The sequence below is a fragment of the Channa argus genome, chromosome 22, assembly GCF_033026475.1.
Source record: "Channa argus isolate prfri chromosome 22, Channa argus male v1.0, whole genome shotgun sequence".
NCBI classification, from domain to species: Eukaryota; Metazoa; Chordata; class Actinopteri; order Anabantiformes; family Channidae; genus Channa; species Channa argus.
In genome coordinates, this window is record NC_090218.1 from 13,105,777 (window position 1) to 13,128,612 (window position 22,836).

Below are 22,836 nucleotides of genomic sequence, written 5' to 3' on the forward strand. Positions count from 1 at the left end.
ACCATAAAGTTTAAAAAAAGTTTTAAAAAGAATTTTTACTAAAACTCTGGTAAAAAAGGTAAATGTGAAGTTGATGCATCAAACTGAAGCATCAATGTGGGGCTTCTTAAACAACCACGGCATGTTTAAAAGCATCCAGGACCAACTCCCAGCTTAAGACATTCATTAAAAGACACAAGTAAAGTAGGAACAAGACTGCTAAAGATCTCTTTCAGTAACCTGCCAAGAATAACATCCAAAGGACAATTAGGAGGTTTAAGATACTTTACAATATCATTTAAAAAATTAAATGAACAGGAATAAAAGGATCAAAAGACATGAATGAAAATGAAACATCTGAAGAAGACATATTACAATCGATACAGAACTTATTCACTCTCCATTGATTTATAAGATATAGTAAAAAAAATTATTTTTTACACATTGGTAAACATGTTTTTGGCCTGAATGTTGCCAATAAGAGTTTCCTTATCTCTTTGGACTGCACACCATAAATTATGGGGTTGATGCTGCCAGGGATGATGACAAACAGAATCCCAAATAATTTCCTGTAGTCTGAGTAATAAGGGAAGCGATGCAGAATAATAACGGTAAATCCACTTATTAACATGATCAGATACACAGCCAGATGAGTGCTGCAGGTTTTCAAAGCTTTGCTGTTCAAAGAAATGTTTTTACTCATCAGACAGACAACTGTAATCTTACTGTAGGTGAGAACCATGGTGCCTATAGAAGCTGTGAGCAAGATCACAGTGAATGTGAGGCCATAGACGTTATTAATAAACACATCATCACACGAGAGCTTAAACAGAGAGGCGTTGTCACAGAAAGGATTCGTGATCAGAGTCCTGCATCGATTCAGTCGTACGGTCAGACTGAGCAGAACCCCAACTAAAACAAAGGCCACTCCCCAGGCAGAAACCGTCAGCTTAATCAGCAGTTTGTTTGTCATTATGGTGGAATAATGTAGGGGATTGCAGATGGCCACATATCTGTCAAAGGCCATAATCATGAGCACAGTGTGTGCAGTAGTACTAAAAAACTGTGTGAGGAAAGCTTGGACCACACACTCGTAATAAGTGATGAAACGCTCAGAGGGAGGCCTCAAAACATCTGCAAGCAAACGAGGCAGAATATTAGTACTTCCAATAATATCACTGACTGATAGGTTACAAAGAAGGACGTACATGGGCTGGTGAAGGTTCTTGTCAATGAAAATTAAAACTGCAATGCCAATATTCATAAACATTATTACAATGTAGAATATAAAGAGAAGGAAAAACACAAGGTACATGTAATCTGTTGTCACTTTTAACCCCTCTATCTGGAGTGTAAAGCTATTGTAGGTGTAATTCTCCATCTACCTGAAACAAAGTAGCAGAAAAAAAATTTACAGATATGAACGTAACAATTAGAAATTATGTAAAAGCCGTTGTGACAGTTTGTAACAAAGTTCATTCATCGCTACAAGCAGTTATTTGCTAGTGTCAGTAGGGTTTTACTTTTTATAGATGGGATTTTACACCAGCCTTGCATCATGTGTGATGTAAGATGGTCATGGTAACGATGTCTGTAAAAAGTATTCACACACACACACACACCAATGATGACAGAGTTTTGGCCCATTGGGAACAACTTGACAATAATCTTGCCCAACCACACTGACATGTGGAACCACGGATCGAACCACTGACCCTGTGATTTGTGGACAATCCACTCTTTCTGACACAAAGTTTCTAACTGGAAACAAAAATGGTTCTTGACACTGATGCCATGTTTGCTAACACAAAGAACCTTTTACAAGTTAATTTCCTAAACAACCACTGACAGAAATGTTTCTTAAAAGAACCTTTGAAATGGTTTCCTTTGAGGCATCATCCACAAAAAACCTTTTTAGGAGATGGTTCTTTGAAGAACCACTTTTGTCAGTGGTACTTTAAATAAAAACACCTGATGCTTCAAAGGTGTGAGGGTGAGTGGGAATGGTGTCTCGTTTGTGTAGGTGAAAATCATAAAATAATCTTGCCTAGCTGACTCATGTTAACTGACAATAAAGTTGAGAATCTGCTTTCATTTACATTTTTGGGAGCGACTATTGATTAAAAATTCAGTTCAGAGAATTTCATAAAACTCACACAATGTTAAAATCGATTGCAATATTGTATAAAGTTGGTGATTTATTTAATTAAACACTTATTTACATTGTATTGTTCATGAGTATTGATATACGTTACATACTGTCTGGAGGTTGGATGAAAATGCAATTAAATCAAACACAAAATCCATTTTTAATTCACAAAAAAGGACATAAGAATATTTACCAGGACAGAATATCAGGCACCAACTAATAAACTAAATAAATTCAGTAGATGGATAAACTCTTTATCTATAAGTGTCTGTTATGGTGAATGTGATGGTCTCTGCCACAGGACAGTGGGGAAAAGAATGACTCTTTAAAAATTAATATTAAAATATTAGTGACAAACGTTTGTCTTGCTTGTGAAGCAATGCTGGTTTGTTGCATGTGTGTTAAAGCCACGAAAGAGCAGAATTTAATTGAAATGACAATAACATTAAGTCCTTTGGTATTTTTATAGCAGTTTATTCACAGTGAAAATCCAGACATGAATATTTTTTTAGTGTTTAGTATCATCACAAACATGTTGAACATTTGCTGTACAGAGGGCAGGAAGGTGACATGTAGCCAGTTCCTGGATCAGGAGCTAACAGGAACGTGCATTAGCTCGTGGGTAAACTCTCCAAACAAAAAAACATTTTGTAACTACTTGCTATGTTATTGAAGACTTCACACGCACATAAAGGGTTTAAAACGGATTTAACTCAAGCTGTTTAGGACCTTATCCACAATATAATGAAGTAAAGAAGTGTTGGTGAAATGTTTAATGATGCTTGTACGTAACTCTTTGCTGACCAGTCCGTAGATAATGGGGTTGACGACTGGTGGGATGATGATAAACAGAATGCTGAAGAACTTCTTGAGGTTTTGGGGGACTGAAGGGAACCTCTGACTCACAATTATGATCACTGAAGCTACCTCGTAGAGCACATACACAACCAGGTGTGATGCACATGTCTGAAAGGCCTTGCTCTGCACAGCTCTTTCAGCCCTGCCTTGTTTGACTGAAGCATGCAGGATTCTGATGTAGGAAAATGCAATAATGAGGAAGGTCCCTGTGCCAACACACCAGAATAGAGACAAACCTGGAAAAACATCACAGTAAATCACAATCATCCTTTCAGCATTACAGGTGTCTTTCATGTAAACCTCTCGACTAAGAGTACTGTAGGTTTTCACCAATACAAGTTGGACTGCAGATAACCAATAATGCTACTCAGCAAACCTCATGTCTGTAACTTTATTTAAAATCAATGCACTGACCATAGATGTCATTTTCTGGGGTGGGTCTGCAGGCCAAGCTCAGGATCGCACGGTTGCTGCAGTAGATGTGCTGAATGGTGGTGCCACACAGCGGGGCATTAATGTGGAAGGTGAAGAGCACAGCTATAGGCAGCAGGGCGACACACCAGGCCAGCGCACAGCAGGAGTGTAACCGAGTTGCTGTCATGATGGTGTGGTACCTAAGAGGTTCACACACAGCGACGTACCTGCAGAGAAAGAGAGCACTGTGATAAACATGAAATTTTTAATTAGACTCCAGTTGTGCATATGCTTTGCTATGACTACGAAATAGCAAAGAAGAGGAGGAAAACCAAAGGGCTAAATTGTTGTCATTGTATAAATTTACAAACTGTCACCGTTTAATAAACACTTTGTTTTTAACAATATCGTAGCCCTGGATACAGATGGGGAAACTTGGGAAAGGCGCAAGAGGCCAGTAACAAAACCGCTGCACAGGCCGGACATAGGAAGCACAGCTGTAAACTAAACAGTATGAAACTATGAAGCAGTGAGTAATACCTGTCATAAGCCATTATACCCAGAACAGAGTACATTGCAATCCCATACATCTGCACAGTGAAGGCCTGGGCGATGGCCGGGACGTAAGCAATCCTTTTCTCCCCTGTTAAGAAGTGCATCATGAGGCGAGGCAGCACTGCCGTGGCCCCCAGCAGATCGCAGACCAGGAGGTTGCAAACCATTATGAACATGGGTCTGTGCAGGTTTGTGTCTCGGACAATGATGCATATCACCACGCCGTTCCCCAGCAGCACCACTAGGTAGTTTAACAGAGCCAGGAAGAACAGGAGAGAGTCGTAACCTGGTGGTACATAGAAGCCCTCCAGCTCAAACACGATAGGCTGCTTGAGAGGAGTTACCACTGTTGCATTTGCCATCAAAGCCTCTGTGTTTCTGTGCATTTTCTGTATCACATTGATAATGACCCTTAACTATATAAAACAAATCTAACAGTGGTACATGTACAAGCACAACAATGCAGCATTTCATCAAACACGATGAAGAACAGAAGTTAATCTAAGGTGTGATCTGCTCACTTAATTATAATGCCTAAAGCATCATGTTCCACCCTCCTGTCGAAGTGTAGATGTCCCTCTAATTTGTGAAAGAAGTTGTGTTGTGCTTTTTATAATGGCACCTTGTGTTTTGAGTGATGCTGATCCCTATCCCCAGTCAGCGTTACCATCAAAACACCTCGGCTCCACCTTTACTAAGAGAGACCTTTGAGCCCTAGTTTTCCTTACTTATTTTAAATGTTTCTTATAAAAACTACCCAAATCCAGTTGTAGTTGTCCAAAATTGTAGAGACTGTACTCAGAAGATTCAGAGCTGTATTTATTAAGACAGGGGCCAATACAAAATTAAGGGCCTGATGAGTTATTTACTAGACTAAATATCAAATGTACAACACAGTGGGGTGTTAAAAAGGAGAGGACGTCTAAATACTTTCTGAAACAACTGTAATCGGGCTGCAATCAGTGTCCTGGAGGCCTCCGAGCTCCAAGCGGAGACAATGACCAACAGGTTAATAGAATTAAACGCTGCAGTGTGGAAGTCAGGGACAACAAACAGGGAAATGCTTTGTCTCTGTGGAGACTTCAGCCTGCAGCCGGACCTTCTGTCTTTACTTTCATACATTGCTTCTCTGTCCATCTTGACTGTTAAATAGGAGTCTGCCCATTACATTATTGTATGATGTCTGATGTTCCACTGGCAAATGATGGCACTGGTTGAAAGGTCAGGGTTTGTATAGTTTATTGGGGGATTAGCAAACTGGGGCGGCTGTAGCTCAGTTGGTAAAGGCAGTTGTTGATGGACCACAGGGTCAGTGGTTTGATCCCCGGCCCTGGCTATATGTTGAAGTGTTTCTGGGCAAGACACTGAACCCCTAACAGCCCATTCCACTCCCCAGCTGTGCAGTGCCGGTCCAAGCCCGGTAGAAATTGGGGAGGGTTGTGTCAGGAAGGGCATCCAGGGTAAAAACTGTGCCAAATCAACATGCGGACAATGATTCGCTGTGGTGACCGTGAATTGATTGAATAAGCCGAAAGGACAAAAAAAATGAATAAATTCACAGTGAAAATCCAGACATGAATATTTTTTTAGTGTTCAGTATAATCACAAACATGTTGAACATTTGCTGTACAGAGGGCAGGAAGGTGACATGTAGCCAGTTCCTGGATCAGGAGCTAACAGGAACGTGCATTAGCTCGTGGGTAAAGTCTCCAAACAAAAAAACATTTTGTAACTACTTGCTATGTTATTGAAGACTTCACACGCACATAAAGGGTTTAAAACGGATTTAACTCAAGCTGTTTAGGACCTTATCCACAATATAATGAAGTAAAGAAGTGTTGGTGAAATGTTTAATGATGCTTGTACGTAACTCTTTGCTGACCAGTCCGTAGATAATGGGGTTGACGACTGGTGGGATGATGATAAACAGAATGCTGAAGAACTTCTTGAGGTTTTGGGAAACTGAAGGGAACTTCTGGCTCACAATTATGATCACTGAAGCTACCTCGTAGAGCACATACACAACCAGGTGTGATGCACATGTCTGAAAGGCCTTGCTCTGCACAGCTCTGTCAGCCCTGCCTTGTTTGACTGAAGCATGCAGGATTCTGATGTAGGAAAATGCAATAATGAGGAAGGTCCCTGTGCCAACACACCAGAATAGAGACAAACCTGGAAAAACATCACAGTAAATCACAATCATCCTTTCAGCATTACAGGTGTCTTTCATGTAAACCTCTCGACTAAGAGTACTGTAGGTTTTCACCAATACAAGTTGGACTGCAGATAACCAATAATGCTACTCAGCAAACCTCATGTCTGTAACTTTATTTAAAATCAATGCACTGACCATAGATGTCATTTTCTGGGGTGGGTCTGCAGGCCAAGCTCAGGATCGCACGGTTGCTGCAGTAGATGTGCTGAATGGTGGTGCCACACAGCGGGGCATTAATGTGGAAGGTGAAGAGCACAGCTATAGGCAGCAGGGCGACACACCAGGCCAGCGCACAGCAGGAGTGTAACCGAGTTGCTGTCATGATGGTGTGGTACCTAAGAGGTTCACACACAGCGACGTACCTGCAGAGAAAGAGAGCACTGTGATAAACATGAAATTTTTAATTAGACTCCAGTTGTGCATATGCTTTGCTATGACTACGAAATAGCAAAGAAGAGGAGGAAAACCAAAGGGCTAAATTGTTGTCATTGTATAAATTTACAAACTGTCACCGTTTAATAAACACTTTGTTTTTAACAATATTGTAGCCCTGGATACAGATGGGGAAACTTGGGAAAGGCGCAAGAGGCCAGTAACAAAACCGCTGCACAGGCCGGACATAGGAAGCACAGCTGTAAACTAAACAGTATGAAACTATGAAGCAGTGAGTAATACCTGTCATAAGCCATTATACCCAGAACAGAGTACATTGCAATCCCATACATCTGCACAGTGAAGGCCTGGGCGATGGCCGGGACGTAAGCAATCCTTTTCTCCCCTGTTAAGAAGTGCATCATGAGGCGAGGCAGCACTGCCGTGGCCCCCAGCAGATCGCAGACCAGGAGGTTGCAAACCATTATGAACATGGGTCTGTGCAGGTTTGTGTCTCGGACAATGATGCATATCACCACGCCGTTCCCCAGCAGCACCACTAGGTAGTTTAACAGAGCCAGGAAGAACAGGAGAGAGTCGTAACCTGGTGGTACATAGAAGCCCTCCAGCTCAAACACGATAGGCTGCTTGAGAGGAGTTACCACTGTTGCATTTGCCATCAAAGCCTCTGCGTTTCTGTGCATTTCCTGTATCACATTAATACACACATAACACATAATGACATTTAACTAAATAAAACAAATCTAACAGTGGTACATGTACAAGCACAACAATTCAGCATTTCATTAAACACGATGAAGAACAGAAGTTAATCTAAGGTGTGATCTGCTCACTTAATTATAATGCCTAAAGCATCATGTTCCACCCTCCTGTCGAAGTGTAGATGTCCCTCTAATTTGTGAAAGAAGTTGTGTTGTGCTTTTTATAATGGCACCTTGTGTTTTGAGTGATGCTGATCCCTATCCCCAGTCAGCGTTACCATCAAAACACCTCGGCTCCACCTTTACTAAGAGAGACCTTTGAGCCCTAGTTTACCTTACTTATTTTAAATGTTTTTTCATAGTTATTTTACTTCTACCATCTCTGTACATAGTATATCACATTTTGCTGTGTATGGGGCTGTGTTGCCTGCAGGCTTCTCAGAGTGACCATGTTGGGAAATGACCTGCTGGCTCAATTGGTAAAACATCAGACGGAAGTCTCCAGGATCACATCGCAGCCCAGTTCCAGTGTATCTTTCAGCAAGACATCAGACCGTGACCTTCATCATAAATTGGGATGGTTTGCAGCCAAGTGTAAAGATGGGATGTGGGTCAGCACCTCCAAGTCTGAGGCCATGGTTCTTTGGAAGAAAATTACCAATTATGAGCCAAGAAGAATGCTGAGAAATAAATAGAAGTCCTAATCTAGAGTTTAGTTATGACCTGAAGTAAACAGCCAAGACAACTCTGGGGTGTCTTCAGGACAAGTCTGACTGTCCAGATCTTAACCCAACAGAACATCTGCTGAAGATGAATGGTCCGGGCACTTCCTGTCCAATCTGATGGAACATGAGAGGATCTGTTAGGGAACATAAACTGCTCAAATCCAAGTGTGAGGTTACTTGTACAGACTGTACTCAGAAGATTCAGAGCTGTATTTATTAAGATAGGGGCCAATACAAAATTAAGGGACTGATGAGTTATTTACTAGACTAAATATCAAATGTACAACTCAGTGGGGTGTTAAAAAGGAGAGGACGTCTAAATACTTTCTGAAACAACTGTAATCGGGCTGCAATCAGTGTCCTGGAGGCCTCCGAGCTCCAAGCGGAGACAATGACCAACAGGTTAATAGAATTAAACCCTGCAGTGTGGAAGTCAGGGACAACAAACAGGGAAATGCTTTGTCTCTGTGGAGACTTCAGCCTGCAGCCGGACCTTCTGTCTTTACTTTCATACATTGCTTCTCTGTCCATCTTGACTGTTAAATAGGAGTCTGTCCATTACATTATTGTATGATGTCTGATGTTCCACTGGCAAATGATGGCACTGGTTGAAAGGTCAGGGTTTTTATAGTTTATTGGGGGATTAGCAAACTGGGGCGGCTATAGCTCAGTTGGTAAAGGCAGTTGTTGATGGACCACAGGGTCAGTGGTTTGATCCCTGGCCCTGGCAATATCTCGAAGGGTTTCTAAGCAAGACACTGGAACCCTAACAGCCCATTCACATCCCCAGCTGTGCAGTGCCAGACCAAGCCCAGTAGAAATTGGTGAGGGTTGCGTCAGGCAGGGCATCCAGCGTAAAAACTGTTTAAGGGATTAGCAAATATTAACTAGATTTGAGCACTAGTTGGCTTTCAGTTTTTAATTTCTTGTGACCAAAGTATACTATGTAATCTAGGATTAATGGATGTTGTTGAAGTGAGTCTCCGCAGACCCCAGGAGGAGCTTTGATTACCTGGAAAACATCTATGACTGGGCCTCTTTCTTTGCTCCCTCAAGACTAATTACCATCACAAACCGTTGGTAAATGTTAAGTTAGGAAGCAGGTCACAGTGGAGTTTGTTAATGATGACATTAAGTTACAGTAATATTAACACAACACGCAGGGATGAACCTGATGGGCCCTGATGAGGCAGATTAGTCCCCTGAGCTTCCAGCATGCAACACTTCACATGATGTTAGTACAGTTTTCCATTGTTGTTTACAACAAAGTTTTACTCTGCTGCACAGGAAGCCCAGGTTGTCGAGTTACAACAGTTGTGCTCTTGAACAATTTGGATTCAATTTGTTAGTCAAGTATCCTCCCACAGACTTTGTAGTAACGAGCCCTGTTCAAGCCGAGAAAAGCTCAGATTAATCGTGTCCACAGATGAGATGTGTGAGATGTGGCAACTAAAGTAATAAGTCATATTGTTAAAATAAATTTTGTATTAATAAAACTTGTGCAACTCATTTTTTTCACTTTATTAAAAAAATGAGAACTTGTTTTGTGGTGTCTACAATCATTGTAGCAGTTGTTAAACCTTAAGCTCTCACCGATACTGGATAGAATCAACTAAAAAATCTTTAAGATGAAGATGAATGGTTCTTGCACAATTGTTTTTTTGTCTTTGCTAATTCACAAAACTACACCCAGGCCACTCCACAGCCTGTCCCACACCGACAGGCCACAGTGACGCCTCCTCGAAATTGTTCTTTCTTTGTGATGCATTCTTACTTTTCTCACCACTCCCTTACACGCTGTCTTCACTTCCCACAGCTGTGCTTCTAAAGCTCCACATAATATTCAGAGGCTGCTGAAGGAACAGTGTGCTGCTACCTGCTGCCTAACCAGAGCTTTCACAGACAACAGCAGCGCCATCTACTGCAGATCAGCCACACAGCACTTTTAACCATTTCAGGAAACTTGTCTTTAAATTATTAGTTTAAATATAAACACATATATGAAGCTACCAACCAACTGAGGAAGAACCGTCTGACTTCAGTGATATTAGTGTCATGTTTGTTTTACAACATTATTACATTCACAGTATGTTTTGTGTAGAACAGTATCTGACCTGTGTTCACCTCCCTCCATTAAAGCCCCACCGTATTTAAGTGTAACCAAACTGTAGAAACAAATCAAGTTAAAAAGCCTGAGTGGAAAAATATATTCAGCTTGGTCTCAGATGGTGAACTTGAAAAATTATGAAGTGTTTGTCTGCGGATTTTAGGGCCAAACTCTGGGGCAACCAGGAGGCCACATATGGGATCAGAGATCAGGACCAATTTCAGGGGCTGTGCACAGATTAGCTCCTCTTTTTACCCACCCAGGACCCTGAGCTGGGTTACCCACCCCCATATGAAATTTTAAAAGTATTAAGAATGTATTTGTGTGTGTGTGTGTGTTTTCACACTGTGAAAACACTGCAAACATTTTAAGTCATGTTTTAATATATGAAGTTCTTTAACATCAAAATTTGGGTGATAAAGAATAAACATGTTGCTGCCCACTAGAAGACAAACTATGATTTATTGTGTTGTAAATTACTGTTCACCCTTAAAAAAGACAAAATGTCACAGTGAAACACTTTCATTGTTATTTTTCTACTGTTAGTTACATATAACACTCTGAAAACACACTGATGATACTTATTAAAATAATATAATAACTCTGTAATATCATGCAATTATCAGTCATTCAGTATCACAGCAGGCACCGGTTTTTGTCTTAATGTGGAGACAATGCAGAATACAAAACAGTGCTTTTAAAACTCTAACAGTGACAGTTGTTTGTGTGTTATGCTGGAAGATTTACTGTGTTGGCAACAGATCTGGGTCCATAATTATCAAGTGTCACAGACCAGGAAGTCACCCACTGTCCACAAATTGTGCATCCTGGAAATCACTCCCATCTCCACCAAATGGAGCAGAGCTGTCAAGTGAACAATCTAACATTGATTGTTCTAACAGCAGCACAGATGCAGTTACTTTCCCCCCTTCCAGTGTGAAATCTACAACATTTGCATTGGTTGAACTTATGTTACTACAATCATCAACACCAACACTCATTAAAATCATCACCCAGAGCCCCAGCAATGTGGAGTTATCAAAGAGGAAGAGGATGCAAACCTTAAGCCTAACATTGTAATAACGCACATCCAGCTGATACAGATGTTCTTTAATCATAGCAAAACAAAAATGGTCAAGGAACGTTAAGAAATTTAAGTGAAACAATGAAAATCAATGAAGTGCAAAGGTTGGGACCCCCTTGATAAATCAATGACAAATTAACTTGTTTGTATTGATTTTGGATGAAGGAACATTTTTATAAAAATAAATATGTTGATGAAGAATTCTTTGTTTTACTTTTTTCTATCTCAGTAAAAGTGGATGCACATGTTTGCACCCACCTCTATAACAATAACATGTTCATGAAACATGGACATGAAATAAGATTTTCATGGCGATTGTATGTGGATGGATTGTAGTTGGTTTTCACGTCCTTTCAAAGTCTCATGTGCTGTGATGAACCCTGATGTGCCTGTATGGATCGCTGATGATGTCGCAGATATCAGGTGTGAGAGGAGGGGGCTTAACATGCTGATGTAGTTAATTGACTTCCCCAGAAAAGGAAAGTTGTGGTTGAAATGTTGGTCACATCAGCACCTACACAGTGATGTGCATTCAGTCGACTTGTCTTCAGAAGCAGACTGGGTCCAGGATCTCGGATTTGCTGATTTCAGTGGTGACAACCTGGATTTTGACACGTTGGCCAACGATGACCCGTGCTGCCCTCATGAGTTCAAAGCAAATGATCATGCAATAAAGTTAAGTGATGTTTTCCAAGCGTTTGAAATTGTCTAAGCCTAAATTTATTGCAGGTTGGTAGGACTGAGCATTTAGACTTTCTGGATTTCAATCAGATAGATTTTCCCAGGATGAGGATGCTCATGAAGAAGAACATGATGAAAAAGAGCCACATGAAGAAGCGATCCATGACCTTGGCGACCTTCCTCCACTCCCCAATGCGCAGCTGTGCAGCTCTCTGGTCCTGATACGAGTTGGCGATGAATTCCACATTCCTGCGCAGTCCCTGGTGCTGGCAAACACATTGAGTTTTCACCAGGATCTCTGGCCTTTTTCCGCCGGCTTGTCCTCCTCCTTCACCTCCTACACCTTTCTTTTCCTCCAAATGCTCTTCTGCTCCTCCACAGGCACTGGTTGATTTCTTGTCCTCCTCTGTTAATTCTCCAGGAGCTCCTCCCTCCTCTGAGTGGTCGATGATCACAAACAGATCCTCTTTCAAGGCTGTCTGCTGGGCCACTTCCTCCTCCACCCTGCCTCCCCACGTCGGTCCGTTCACATCCCAGTTCACTCCTTTAGGGCTGCTGCCAGTAGCTGATCGGGCTTCAGACTCCTCCTGTGACAGACGTTGTTTCTTGGATGATCCGAGGCAGTTCTCTCCAACCTCGTACACGAAGCAAATCCGGGCGAGGTAGTTGAGGATGAAGCGCTCAGCCCATTCTGGGACGGGACGGGCTTCGGACCCACAGTGGTGAATGTTCATGATGAAGATAGTGAGTGATGTCGATGCAGTGACCATCATCATGGTAGCAATGTAGTACTTTCCTGTTGGAAAAGGCACAAGCACAGTTAAACTTCTGGATTAGATGAAACGGAAAGAAACCTCAAATGTAAAAGCAAGCAATACCCTTTAACATGGGGACAGAAAGAAGTTTTCTATTTGTCTAAATGTGGTGCTTTCAAATAATTTCACTAGATTTGGAACAGGCTGAGGTAAAAGAAATAGCTGCACTTGATAATCAGGATGCTGAACTCAAATAGAAATAGATCACATATGCACAAACACAGCATTCTTGTGATGTACTTTCAGGTTCAGACTAAACAATATGAACCTGATTTTCAACCCACAAGACATAGAGACCAAATATAGTCCAAGTGTTAACTGGTACAATGTGTCGTGACGACTCACAATGTTCCGACACAATATTATGTCGTTTTTGTTTTTTTACTTTTCATGACCAGCAACACACAGCAGTAAACACGTGCTATGACGCTGAGGATACGAGGTGGAGACGTGACACCTCCTTTGCCTCTAAATGGTGCCATTAGCATTAGGCTGCCCATCACCCGCCATTGTCATACGTGTCAACTGTAATACAGCCTTATTCCAAATGAGATCAACTTCATTATTTTCCTCAAACATCTACAAACTGACAACCTGAAAGAAGTTTGTTTGAAATCTTTGCAAATTTATTAAATTAAATAAATTTATTAAAACACAAAACAAACAAGCCCACACGTATACAGATCTGTGTACATGTGATTGCTAACAGATCTCCACACAGCATTGTATCAAGGCACAGATCTGGGGAAGAGTAATACTTTGATTGTTTGTTTGTTTTTTGTTTTATATATTTAATACATTTGCAAAGATTTCAAAACAAACTTCTTTCACATTGTCATTATAGGGCATAGTTTTTAAAATTTTGAGGAAAAAAATGAATTTGATCTATTTTGGTTAAATGCTGTAACATAACGAAATGTGGAAAAAGTGCTGTGAATAGTTTCTGGATGTACTGTATGTACAAACATGTCTCTGTCATTTATCACGTGCATCAAAACTGAATGTTTCTCTGGGCTGAAAGGACCCACACTGTCAGTCTGTGAAGGATCATGATTCTTCACATTTTATTTTTTTAAAAAACTTTATTTCAGGTTTTTCAGATATCTAGCTAACAGTTTATTATAGAACATCACCATGACCCCCAGGTGTCCCTATTTTCTCAGTTTGCTCACCTATCAGGGGGACACTTTCAGAAGGTGGCATGCTCTCAGCCACCAGCAGCTGAAACACAGTGAGGGCCAACAGCACAGTGACACCCAGAGAGACTTTTTCACCCGAGTCTGCGGGCAGGTAGAAGCCAAGCGGAGCCAGAAAGGAGATCATCATGCAGGGGATGAGGAGGTTAAAGATGTAGAAGGAGGCACGTCTCTTCAGGGTTAGGGTGAAGGTGATGTCTGGGTACGGATCAGAACAGCACCCATACAGGATGATGTTCTTCTTGGCTGGCATACCCAGAACCTTTAGATGAAGGATTTGATTCAGTCAGACAGTTTGATTGAGCACTGAACATTTGCCCTTGGCAAATCAGCAACTGCTTACCTCCCATTCCACATTAGGCACAAAGTCAGCCAGGTCAGCACTGTCCAAAGCATTGAACAGATCCATCTGGTTTCCATTGTGAGTCCAGGAGCCGAAGGTGAGGTGACACTGCTGCAGATCAAAAGGGAAAAAGGCCACGTCCACAGAACAGGAGCTTTTGGTGATGGCTGGCTGGTCCCACATGACCTGGCCGTCATTACGCAGAACCACGTTAGTCTCCATGGAGCTGGAGAACTCGTCATCTGCACTATGGTGGAGAAAGTGGTATGTAGAGAAAAGGAACAGGGGATCACATCCCATTTGGTCAAAGAATTAAAAAGGGGAGCAAACTCAAAACCCAAACCTTAAAAAGAGATCCAAATACCCATCCTACCTGTTGTACAGGACAATGTCAGGTCTCCATACGTAGCTGCTGGGAATGCGGATAGTATCAAGGCCATCATAGTCCTCCTTCTTCCAAGTGAGGTAGGCGTCCATCCACACCTGGCGGATCCACAGGTAGGTGGTCAGAATCTGATTCCGTTCATCCTGTTGAAAGGACAATACAGCAGAAAAACAACAGCATGGACATTACGACAGCAACAAAGCACGAACATGTGCATCAGTACTCAGGGTCTGATTACCATGTCGATGATCTGGGATAGAGTAATCTGCAGTGTGACGTTGATGATGTTGTCTGTGTCCTCCACTGGCCGCAGAGCATTGGTGTAGTTGGAGAACAAGTCTTTAAACAGCTTCTGGGCGTAGTGCCCATGAGCAGAGAGGCAAACTGGTAATAGAAAGAGGCAGAGATATAAATTCATTATGTATAGAAGTCACTTCTGTTGAGCCTTTCAAACACCGGTAAAGTTTTGTTGCTCTAATTCTAATTGGCAATTGAATTGGACAAAAACATGTGTCCTGACCCTTGTTCGAGAGCTGACAATGCTAGTGCCATCAACTCTAACTGGAAAGATTGTTGGTTAGGAGCAGCTATGATCCATCTGAGATGAGCAAGAGTGGTGCAGAATAGCTAAGCTAATACTGCATTTTGTATGGTTAGGATTCACAATGTTAGGTCTTCTGCTTTCCATTTTCTTTAACAATGAATGCAGACTAGCACCTGCCACTGGTAATTGGAGTTATGTCCTCTCACACAGGTGCAGATCATAAATCTTATTTGATCCAGCCCGTTCTCATTCCCCAGCTGACAAGAAGCGTTCCTTTGTCCAGTTGCTTTATGTTACATGCTGATGCTTGAGGTACCCGTAACTAAGACCACAAGCAGAAGCATCTAAACAGTACCAGCAGAATGAGCAGCACCTGCTTCCCATTTCTCTCTTAATCAGTTTGCTCTTTCTCTCATCGGCTGCTGCTCCTCTCTTAGCACCACCCCTACATGAGTCCTAGTGTCTACCTGCCACCCTGAGGTTTTTGTGCCTAACCGTTAAAGGGAGTTTTTCCTCTCCACTGTTGCCTGGGGATTTGTTGGGTTGCTTCTACATACTTGTGTAGTCTGGACTTTATTCTGTAAAGTGCCTTAAGATGACTTTGTTGTAAATTGGTTCTATATAAATAAAATTGAATTGAATTGAATGAACCCTAACCACGTTGTCTCTTAAATTAACCTGAAGTAGTTTCTGGAACCTCCAAAGGGCACCTGTGGCATCAAAACAACATGCCAAAGGACGTAAAAAGCAGTGCGATTTGATGCTTTAGGTAGTGTCATTATCTGAAGCTGTGGGATGAGAGCGTGCTGTTTGGTCCATTGGTTTTAGACTTCGTGCTGTCTTGAAGAAGGCCAGATGAATGAGACTCGCTCTCTGGTGACGGCCAAGCAGCAGGACCTGAAGTAGATGTCCAACACTTTACTCCTGAGCACAGGTCAAGTTTTTCCTCTAATGCCACCTTGAAACTTCTTAGAACAACTACATTTTTATTTTGCTGTGTGAAGTCACATCCGTTTTGCCATTGGTGATAAGTGTCACACTGTTTTTTGATCATCACACGTTCAGTTTTAGCTTATTCATTTGTATATGATTTTGGGTCAAGTTCTAAGAGTGTTTAAAGTCCTTTTTTTGCTTAGTGATTTGGACTTAATCCAGTCTCACATCACGAGCAGCTCAATCCATCCCACTGAAACACACATAATATAATCTCCCATTATAAAATTGTCCCAGTCCAATTAACCTGCAGATCACCTCAGGCTTTACACATTAATGACTGACTGTTAATCCCTTTAAATCCTCTCGCATCTAATGGGAATAATGAATTCTAGCTTGGGTCTCTCTGGTAGAGCTAGTCAAATTTTTCTTCCACAGTAATAAAAAACACAACTGAAACCTGAATCTATGTTACGTTATATTCGTAGCTCCCCATTAAAGCATTTTTAGACAGAGGACTTCCTCTGTTGACCAGACTGTAAAACCCTCTGAGCAAAAGTCATGAATCAGGGCTAAATAAAATGTGATTTTATTTAGAAACATTTTGTGCAAATTAGTTTGTTTCAACAGCCAGATGCTGCTGAAAATTATTGTAGATATTAGTGATGTTGCCGCCTAAACCAGAGCTGGAACCACAATGTGACACAGCTCCAACCATAAACCTGCTGTTCAGCCTTTAATGGGGCTTAGAAACCGATGGGACCCAGAAGCAAAACTACATGAGTTATAATCACACAATAACAAACAACTTTAACTGGTTCAACCTCAGTACCACCCTGACAGTGTCTGCATCCAGGAACATGTCACATCAGAGGGACCTTTGGACAAATACTAACAGTTTAAATATGAGGAGCGGAATTAGACTTTGTCTACTCCACATTTTATATCAGATCAACATGCTGTCAGAGTCAGAGCAGATCTGGCTGATAGCAGCACACAGAGCTTGTTCGGTAACCATATAAGTAAAGAGCCCACTCTTCAGTTATGAATCAAGTCTGTTAACGGCAATGACTTCACTATCAGCTGCATTCGTCTCTAGGTGAAGGAGGAATGAAGTTGAAGAGAATGAAGAGAAACTTTCTGTAAGTGCACAATCTGAACAACAAGCTGCTCTGAGCATTATTTCACAGCTGAACAGTCAATGTTAGAGACGTAAACCAAAGACAGAAGAGGTGATGTCTCCACCTGTTGGTTTTGTGTACTGGTCCTGACCTGACCATATACCACAGTTTGCAGCAGCAGAAGCCAAGCAGACACATACTGAACTGTTATCACCCCCTCGCTGCTTCAGCATCGATGCTTCGCTGCTGATGCCACACACTGCAGCTCAGACCCCGAGATTAGAGGTTTATTCATTTATTTGGAAAAGAAGAAAATTGTGGTCGTAAAATGGATTTTGGGAAAACTGCGTTTTAAATTAGACTGTTCACTTTCTGTTTTTTGTTTTTTTTTTTCATTTCAGATGCCAGAGGAGATGAAACAACTGCAGTTTTTCTCTCAGGAATAATGCACATAATGCACATCAGCATCACTGTAAATGGACCAAATGCACAATGAGCTCACGTTACCACATCATACAATCACTCAATCACACAATGACAGACAGAAGGCAAAGAAAGGCAGAAAGTACAACGACAAATAAATGTATTTTTATTTTACAAGTTTTTCTGTCCTATTCCCTTAGAATAAACTTTAACATTTATCTCAAAGCCTGATGTTCAGACTTCCAGGTTAGGAACCATCACCATCTGTTGCTCTGTGTTTGACATCCACAGCAAAACCTTCTGCCGCTGCAGCTCGGAACACTCAACAGTCACAAGGAAAAACAGAGACATTCATGGGGAGACACCAAAGACAAAAATAAAAGCCAACTAACCACACACACATGCACACAGGCTTGTGCACAAAAAAGGAAGCCATTTAATAACCTTGAGATAAGATGGAAATAACATGTTACTAAATCCACAGATAAAAAGAGGGACATTGGAGGTTGGACACCCTTTGGACAAAAATGGAAATGTGGATTGAAGATCTGATTTTTGAATAACAGAAAAACCGAAGACATGGTCCAAGTCCTCTCGGCTCAGTTCGTCTGTTTACGGCTCATTATCAGTGTTTTATGTAACAGAGCATCTCTATAACGGGAAAGCTCGACATTTTTACGGTTGCCCATAAATGACCTGACAGTTTGTCACACTCCCTGCTTCCCGACGCTCTCACCTCCAGCTCTCATTGGTTAAACACATCACTTTGCCATAATTGCATAGAGTTGACGTAAAATGTCATCAGATTCTTATACAAGTCCTAAAAGGTTATAAAGGAAATAAAATCTTCAGACTTCTGAGTGAGTTGTTAATTTTTTATTTTCAGATTCAGTAATTTCCTTAAACAAATGTTACTCGTGCATTAAGAATTTCTATTTTCAGAGGAGGATTAATTAATGTTTCTGACAACAGGATTAATAATGTGGGACAAAATAAACCACAGACTGTGTCTATAATGATGTCGGAACATTTCAGCCATTGCAGTAGTTTGACTAATGGATGAGTTTTTAATAGTTTTTGGACATCGATAGAGGGAAGACACACATCTGTCCTGATTCACAAACACTGCGAAGTTGCACTAACACGTGAGACAAAAAGATTCCTGCTGCTCAAACTGACCAAACTCAAAGTTTTAACTTTAACCTTCATGTGACACGTTCAGACAAACAAGACAAAAATGTACAATATCGGAATAATGTTTCATCTCAGCCAACACCTTCATCTGAGGTAAGATCATAACAACCACAGGCCAGATTTCCATTAAACGTGACACTGTGTGTACAGGCCAGTGACAAATGGAAGTAAAATCCAACAAAGTGACGAGAATAGTGCGAAGACCTGCAGTGACCACAGGTGGAACTCTACAGGAGGAACTAAAACCATTCTTATTCCCTTATTAGGACGTTTGATGGTGGAGCTGAGGAGCTTAAAAAATGGTGCTCCCTGGTGTTCCCTACACGGACTCCCCGAATGTGGTTCAGACAGATCAATCCAGAACAATCCAAGCTCTGCCCAGAATCAACCAAGTGTTTAAAACTCTCAAAAACCCTAAAAATCTCCCAAAAATCCACCAGAACATCCACCAATCACCAGAATGTCTTCAAGGACCACAAGAGTCTCTTCAATCATCTCCTCAGTGACCAAAGGAACCACCTAAAGGGCTGCTAGAAAAACCAGTACTTTAAACCTTCTCAGTGAGGACCGCAACTTCTTCACTGACAACAAAACACAGGGACAACTAGAAAAGTCTTTAAGGTCCAGTTGAAGATCCCCACAACCAATGATATCTATTAAACAGGACCTTGTTCAATCTTCTTTCCTTTAAAATTAATAAAGGACAATTGTATTTTCATTTTGTAAATTGTAATATGGTTTAAAGAGATTGATCAATAAAGTTTAGAGAAGATATACATTGAGTCCACATGCGATCAGAGACACATGCATCAGAGAGACAAACACCCAATGGGATCTAAGCTCTTTGCATGTGTGTGTACGGTAAATGTGAGTGTGTAGTTAAAAACCCTCATCATCCATCAGTTTACTAAGTGAAGCTGTGTGTCTGTCTTTTTATTTGTGTTGGACAACAACAGATGGACAAGCTGATCCAGGTTACAGAGTGTTCCCATGACCAGAGACCGTTCATACTTAGTGTTAGTGCCCGTATGGGGGGTGTTCAATCTTTTCTTTTGTTCAGTACTTTGCTGAGTCTCCTACTCAACCACCAAATGTTACTGTGTCGGTCTACAAAGAGCTTCTCGGTCTTCATGAAACAGGTTTTTATCTTTCTAAACCAAATCTAATCAGTTCATTTGCTCTCTGGTGGAGTCCAGTCAGGTTTTAGAGTCATTTCAAGAAAAATTAAAGCAAACTGAATGGACCTGGCCACAGTTCAGACTGCTACAGCAAAGGGTCTTAATATAATAAAATAATAATATAGACTAAAACATTCAAATCTGTAAAGTGTGCACAACAAAAGGGGACTGAGTCGACAGCTCCTGCTCAGAGCTGTGAACTATATAACAACTCCTTAAAAACCCTGAGATGAACATCTGTCCTTATTCTCTAAGAGGCAGATCACTCTCAGTCTTTGTGGTTTTCTGGCTTGTTTCCCTGTCATTATTGTTTCTCCACCATAGTTTCTGTAAAAATGTGATGATTTGAATGGATATGAAGTACCCACAGCCTTAGTGGATGAAAATTTAAATTTCTGTGTGGACAGGAAATTCCTCATGGTCTTTATCAGTTCACACAGGAGTCAGACGCTACAACCCAATAAACAGATCAATGATTTTTTCCTCAGTGTCGTGGTGCTTCATCATTTGGACTGTGTTTAAGTCCAGAGGCATAAAAAAACAACAAAATAGAAGTTTATGTAAAAACCCAATGAAATAATCTCTTTATTTCAAATGTCTATTTAAGTTAAATCATCATCTTATGGCAAAAATACCATCACAGTGTTACTCAAGAAGCTGCTGATAAAGTAGAAGTGAAGCTGCAAATGTTTCTCACCTGGGAGAAAGAAGAGGAGCAGGAAGGAGGAGATCGATGCCCTGCAGAGAAGCTTCATCCCTGCTCTGACACCTGTTATTGATCCAGTCGATAATTGATTACTGCGAGCAGCCAGGCTGCGACTGACATGCAGAGAGGACAAAGCCAACTGAGGGAGCGAGAGAGAGAGAGAGAGAGAGAGACAGAGAGAGTTCTGGGTTTTGATGCATGACTGGAGTCTACAAACTGTGCTGAGAGAAAAACCATTTCCTGTCAAGTGGAGTCCAGCCTCTTTTTCTGGAGCTAATTAAGTAACTCTAGTGTAAACACCCAGAAATCACAGCACCGAGACCTCAGAAATCATGACAACATAACTGGGTCCTATCAAACAATACATTAAACATTTGATAAACACTATCATTTATGGACACAGACCTGAAAAAACACAATTTCCTTCCCATAAGATTCAAACACTAAAATTTGTCTCTCAGATGTAGTTGTTGTCTGGGATCACATCTGTAATTCAACAGTGGAGTTTAAACTTCCTTTTTTCTTCTTTTTCAGTTCAATTAATTAAATTCTTTACTAGATTTTATGGGAAGTCAATGGAGAGAAGCTAGTGAAGGAAAATGAGAGCTCTGATGATACAAATTGGTTAATTCTCAAACAGGATTTTTGTAGAATCAGTTATTCTTTTTTTAATTACCAACCTAAATATCTGAGTTTTGTCTTTTCAAGCTAATTCAATTGAATTTATAGCTTTTTTTTGTTTTGTTTTTACTACCACAACTTAGAAATGCATTGTTCTGAAATGAAAATTTTAAAATAATGAGTTGAATCGTTGCATTTCTGAGAGTTCACTCAACACATAAATTGATAAAAAACTAAATTAGCCAATTGGTAGACTTATAATTTGCACTTTAATTTACTGACACAGATTTAGACAACAGATCGGATATGTAATGACCAACTGTAATTTAGTTCTGCCACAGAGAATTTTACGGTTTTTATTATCTGACTGTGTCACCTCTGACCTCTGGTCTTAGCTTTAATCTCAGAGCTGATAAATAAGCAATAAAGTCTGAAAAATGAGGTGAGGACTTTAGGAGATTAACAGATTAGCAGGAAATAAATTGTCTCATGGAGACGTTGATGATGGGGTCGGAGTTAAAACCCAAACACTTTGTTCTTTTCTTGTTAATGAAATGGCTTTTCCTGGTGGATCTGCTTGGTTTTAGTTTCATAAGTTCAAATATATGAAAAATAAAGTGATGGGGGAAAATGGAGCACAGCAGTGGATACAGATTGTGTTTTATCTCAACATTTCAGCTTCGACGTATTTCTCTGTTTTCTGTACAAATACTTCCGTTTGGAGGGTTTCTCTTCACTCTTAAGGCATGTAGACCTCAAACATGACACTCTAAATGTGAAAACATGCCTCGTGTTGTGTTGGTGCGTGGGCAGCATAGACAGACTGATAACAGTGACAAAGCTGGCAGGCGTCTTATGTGGACACAGGGTGACTCGTATCAGTGGGTGGTGGCCTGACCGAGCCTGTGGCCTGGTTTTGGCTCCATCATGGGCCCCGGTTTCCCTTGTCTGGGTTTGTTGACGCAGCTTTTAACAGAAATTAGTCTCGGTGTCAAGTTAAAGGGGAATAAGATAAGAAGGTGAAGAACAAAAGGTCACAGTAAAGTCAAAGTTAAGGACACCGACCACAAAGCTGCAGAGTTTCTGGAGGGGTCCTGAGTTGTTCAGACTCGTGAAGCTTAAATTTGCAGTTTCTCAAGGTTTAACTTGGAATCTGAGGACAGCAAACAGACCTGTCCGTCAGATCAGAAATACACCTTTCAGCTGTTTCTACACCGACAGCAATATTTAAAAGCAGTTCTTTGACAATAAGAAGACAAAAGAGAGACGTGCTCCTGAAAAACCAAGTCGAAATCAGACCCACTGGGTTTGTTCGTTTTCTCTCTTTTCAAAAAGCTTTTGTGGAGTGAACCTGAAGGTGACTGCAGGTTAATTAAGCTGCAGTGCTGCTCTCGGCAGATCCTGTCATTCCTCCTGGAAATAAAACTAAGAGCCTTTCAGGAGGTCCACAGGTCAGAGCTGGACAGAACTAACAGAACAGGAACCAGATATGGAGCCAGACTTCAACAATACAACA

General features: G+C 41.0%; 4 protein-coding genes across 4 annotated transcripts; all 4 read right to left on the reverse strand.

The window, feature by feature from the left end:
* Window positions 1–409: 409 nt before the first annotated feature.
* Window positions 410–1,360, reverse strand: LOC137108233 (olfactory receptor 51E2-like). The gene is made up of 2 exons (XM_067492595.1): window positions 1,009–1,360; window positions 410–879 (listed from the first exon to the last, which is right to left on the reverse strand). The coding sequence occupies exons 1-2, from the start codon at window positions 1,358–1,360 to the stop codon at window positions 410–412; spliced, it is 822 nt and encodes a 273-aa protein (XP_067348696.1).
* Window positions 1,361–2,836: 1,476 nt separating this feature from the next.
* LOC137108234 (olfactory receptor 2K2-like) lies at window positions 2,837–4,341 on the reverse strand. Its single transcript, XM_067492596.1, has 3 exons — window positions 3,941–4,341; window positions 3,401–3,627; window positions 2,837–3,222 (listed from the first exon to the last, which is right to left on the reverse strand). Exons 1-3 carry the CDS (start codon window positions 4,339–4,341, stop codon window positions 2,837–2,839), a joined length of 1,014 nt encoding a protein of 337 aa, XP_067348697.1.
* A 1,400-nt stretch (window positions 4,342–5,741) lies between these two features.
* Window positions 5,742–7,243, reverse strand: LOC137108235 (olfactory receptor 2K2-like). Its single transcript, XM_067492597.1, has 3 exons — window positions 6,846–7,243; window positions 6,306–6,532; window positions 5,742–6,127 (listed from the first exon to the last, which is right to left on the reverse strand). The coding sequence occupies exons 1-3, from the start codon at window positions 7,220–7,222 to the stop codon at window positions 5,742–5,744; spliced, it is 990 nt and encodes a 329-aa protein (XP_067348698.1). The 5' UTR covers window positions 7,223–7,243.
* A 3,219-nt stretch (window positions 7,244–10,462) lies between these two features.
* On the reverse strand, window positions 10,463–20,880 carry LOC137108258 (neuronal acetylcholine receptor subunit alpha-10-like). Its single transcript, XM_067492638.1, has 6 exons — window positions 20,691–20,880; window positions 14,839–14,984; window positions 14,589–14,743; window positions 14,216–14,462; window positions 13,849–14,134; window positions 10,463–12,657 (listed from the first exon to the last, which is right to left on the reverse strand). Exons 1-6 carry the CDS (start codon window positions 20,746–20,748, stop codon window positions 11,948–11,950), a joined length of 1,602 nt encoding a protein of 533 aa, XP_067348739.1. The 5' UTR covers window positions 20,749–20,880; the 3' UTR covers window positions 10,463–11,947.
* Window positions 20,881–22,836: the final 1,956 nt, after the last annotated feature.